At 40.0% G+C, this 3103-nt stretch overlaps 2 protein-coding genes across 2 annotated transcripts in view; both read right to left on the bottom strand.

Moving 5' to 3' along the window:
- Positions 1-1152, bottom strand: part of trpv6 (transient receptor potential cation channel, subfamily V, member 6) — a gene marked incomplete in the record, with an annotated part of 35932 nt that extends 34780 nt beyond the window's left edge. Inside the window, 1 exon segment of the mRNA XM_036135113.1 lies at positions 1129-1152.
- LOC118557561 (transient receptor potential cation channel subfamily V member 6-like) lies at positions 380-1219 on the bottom strand. The gene is made up of 4 exons (XM_036127760.1): positions 1118-1219; positions 819-966; positions 610-707; positions 380-516 (listed from the first exon to the last, which is right to left on the bottom strand). The coding sequence occupies exons 2-4, from the start codon at positions 947-949 to the stop codon at positions 380-382; spliced, it is 366 nt and encodes a 121-aa protein (XP_035983653.1). The 5' UTR covers positions 950-966; positions 1118-1219.
- Positions 1220-3103: the final 1884 nt, after the last annotated feature.

The following is a 3103-nucleotide window of genomic DNA, read 5'->3' as shown; positions in this document are numbered from 1 at the left end:
CCATATTTTTCAGTAATAACCCATGTCCTGTACTTATGGAACCATTGTTATCCTGCACTTGCTGCTATTGCACTTCTGGTTAGACCTAAACTGCATTCGTTGCCTTTACCTGTACCTGTGGAATGACAATAAGTTGAATCTCAATCTAATCTAATTTCAACAAACGTTGCTCTCGTCTAAAGATTTGATGGTGGTCTCATTTAACATGGTTGTTACTTCAAAGCATAAGTATGTTTTTTTTATTCAACTTTCAGTTCACATGATTTTTCCTCTAATCTCCCCCATGTAGCTGCATATTAACTACATTTACTTCCTTTTACAGCAGGATTTCGACATTTTAATTGTGTGCAGGTGCATCCCTCTTTGAGTTTAAATGTGCTTACGCTCTCGAACCTTGAAAAAGCTCGGAGGTCATTGGCTCATTGATGAGATCAGGAGCTCCGTCCATCAGAGCCACGGCAGCGTCCAGGTTGTCGTTCATCACAGCAACGTGAAGAGCCGTCTCTCCGAGGGCCCCTGCGTGATATTGGCAGTTTTTAACGTGAACTCTGATGACAAAACACTACAAAAATAGTTTTTTTTTTTTATTTAAAAATGTTTTAATCATACCTCTCTCAAATATGTTGGTGGAAGAGCAGCTTAGTAGCTTCTTGATGCAGCCAACGCTGTTGTTTTTAGCCGCGTAGAAGAGAGGAATGTCATTTATGCTGCAAAACAACAAGAGAGACACAAAACATGAACTTTCAATGCATTGTACACAACTTTCAGCCTAACTTCTGGCTAAAAAACTGTTGTAGTGGCTTCAGGTTTGAAAATACTTTTTTGTGTAGTAGAGAAATGTTTCATCTAGCATCTCATTCCATCCTTTTTTGTTCTGAAGGCGAAACCTCAGCTGGGTCCACCAGTGGTTGAGCTCGCTGGGAGCAGATCTGGCCAGAGACGGAGACATTGACTCCTGATGCTCAACTGGAGGAGTGATATAAAAGGGTTTTGATCATTTCTAAGCAAAAAAGGACACATTTAGGTCTATATATGCACAGTATTGTATCAGTCTGTGCATGATTTTTAGAAACAATAATAAGTTCTTTAGAAACTTGAAAGTGAAAATCCACCTTACCCTCAAAGAAGAAAAGTGCTGCTGCTCCTCTTCTTCTATAACTCCTCAGTCATAACCCTTGAAAGTTTGGCTCAGTACCTTGGAAATATCCTTGAGTGGCTGTGAATCTCTGTGGCTTTCCTATTATATACGACCCCGACAAGGAAGGGGAGGAGACGCGTGGTGGCACCGGGAATGAATGGGCGGAGTGTGGACAGGTGAGGCAGGGACAGTGAGGTGGTAATGAGCAGGTAGATTGTACCTGGTTAGAGAAATACCACAGAGAAAGTTGTGCTTTAAGCTTCAGCTCGATTGTTGACCTGGAAAGTCTTCATCATGCTGATTTGAATTTACTGGCACAGTTCAGTCATCTTGAAAGTGAAGGGATGCCGACTTCCTAGCGGCTCCAAAGTGAGCACACCCCCATCAAAAATATTCTAATAAATCTGAAACATTTTCCAGATATGTAACATAATTTTTGCATGATTTCAGTCAAAAACAAACCAACCTGTTAGAGGGGATAGCACAAAAATAAGCATGCAATAACTTTGCATACCCTTAAACCAGCACTTTTCTGACATCTTCAGATTCCTTTTTAGCATTCAGTCTTTTGGAGTTCACTCCTGCAACCAATTAAAATTTAATCGGATTAACCTTCAATAAAGTTCATCTTTCCTCTTTGGATTTTCTTTACTTTAACACATTTGTATCCTCCAGGTAACGCCTCGGTTTAAAGAGACGTTACAAAGGATCACAAAGATGCCACTGTGACAAATGTATCAATCAGCACAATTAATTAATAAAAAGTCCACAGCCTAATTTGTATTTCTTGAGACAATTAGATAAGTTACTAGTAACTGGAGAAACTGTGAGACAAAAGGGATATTAAGAAGACGAGATGTTTCAAAATTATTGAAATGGTAAGACTGACACTGCTCTGAGAATCTTCCAAGAGGCCGTCGGTAAAAATAAAGGAGCTGCAGGAATTTCCAATGATGACTGGTTGTTTTCCTCATGTGACCTCTCCATATTCTCCAATGAAAATAACCAGATCTGACTTAAAGAAATAAAAAAAGATTTGTTGGAGAATATTTCTCAGACTAATAAATCTAATAAATATAATCTTGAAATTGTTTTAACAACAATCCAAAGGGTACATTTGGCACCACTCACAGAGCACCAGGCCTCCTGTGAAACAGGGTGGGCGCAGCATCATGCTCTGGGGTTTGCTTTTGTACAAGAGTAGATGAAAATATGAACAGTTTCAAACATCCTTCTGCTTTGATCCAAAACTTTCACATTGTCTATTAGAAAGCTGAACATGAACTGGGGGTTTTTCCATTTTAGCATCACAGTGAGTCCAAGCGTACATCTAAAACTGCATAGGAATGACTTCATAGGAGGAAAATCAAAGTTTTGGAGACCAGAACTGAATACAAAAAAAATCTGTGACCAGAAAGCTGGGGGACCGGGAAAGTCTTTGCACCCTGACAGATTTGGACCAGCTTTACAACGTGGCGTGAGCAAACATTGGCGATGCCTGCTGACAGACTCCGATAAAGGAAGACTGACTGCTGAAATCGAAACAGCGTTTCAACAAAGTGTGTCTGCAAGGGTGTCCACATCTATCCAATTTAGCAGCTTCCTTCTAACAGATTGGTTCATTTTTAAGTTGAGTTGGTGGAGGACATGTATAACCTTATCTTTAGAAATAATTTATCATGGTCTCATGTTTTTACATCACAAAAACCTGCCATTTTAACAGGGGTGTGTAGCCCCTGTGTATCTGAGGGCCGTCACCAGGCCTTTCTGCATTCTTCTTGAATACCACGAAAACCTGCATGGCCACTATGAAAATTCTGCAGCTTCATGATAGTCCTCACATAATGGTCACTGCTGTAAGGAAAACCTGTTTGGAAATGGCTTGAATGCAGGATTGTAATCTAAACCTCTCATCAAGGCATTTTGGTCCACGCTGCAGAATTTTTTGCACAATTGCTAAAAATA

Source organism: Fundulus heteroclitus, chromosome 3, assembly GCF_011125445.2.
Source record: "Fundulus heteroclitus isolate FHET01 chromosome 3, MU-UCD_Fhet_4.1, whole genome shotgun sequence".
Taxonomy (NCBI): domain Eukaryota; kingdom Metazoa; phylum Chordata; class Actinopteri; order Cyprinodontiformes; family Fundulidae; genus Fundulus; species Fundulus heteroclitus.
The sequence above is the reverse complement of the archived record's forward strand: the minus strand, read 5'-3'. Positions and strand labels throughout refer to the sequence as shown.

Bases quoted from the DNA above. Each gene is read 5' to 3' on its own strand.
- LOC118557561 (XM_036127760.1), bottom strand. From the start codon at position 949: ATGTCTCCGTCTCTGGCCAGATCTGCTCCCAGCGAGCTCAACCACTGG. The intron at 708-818 runs GTATTTTCAAAC...GTTGTTTTGCAG, and splicing joins TTTCTCTACTACACAAAAAA to CATAAATGACATTCCTCTCT. The intron at 517-609 runs GTATGATTAAAA...AATATCACGCAG, and splicing joins CACCAACATATTTGAGAGAG to GGGCCCTCGGAGAGACGGCT.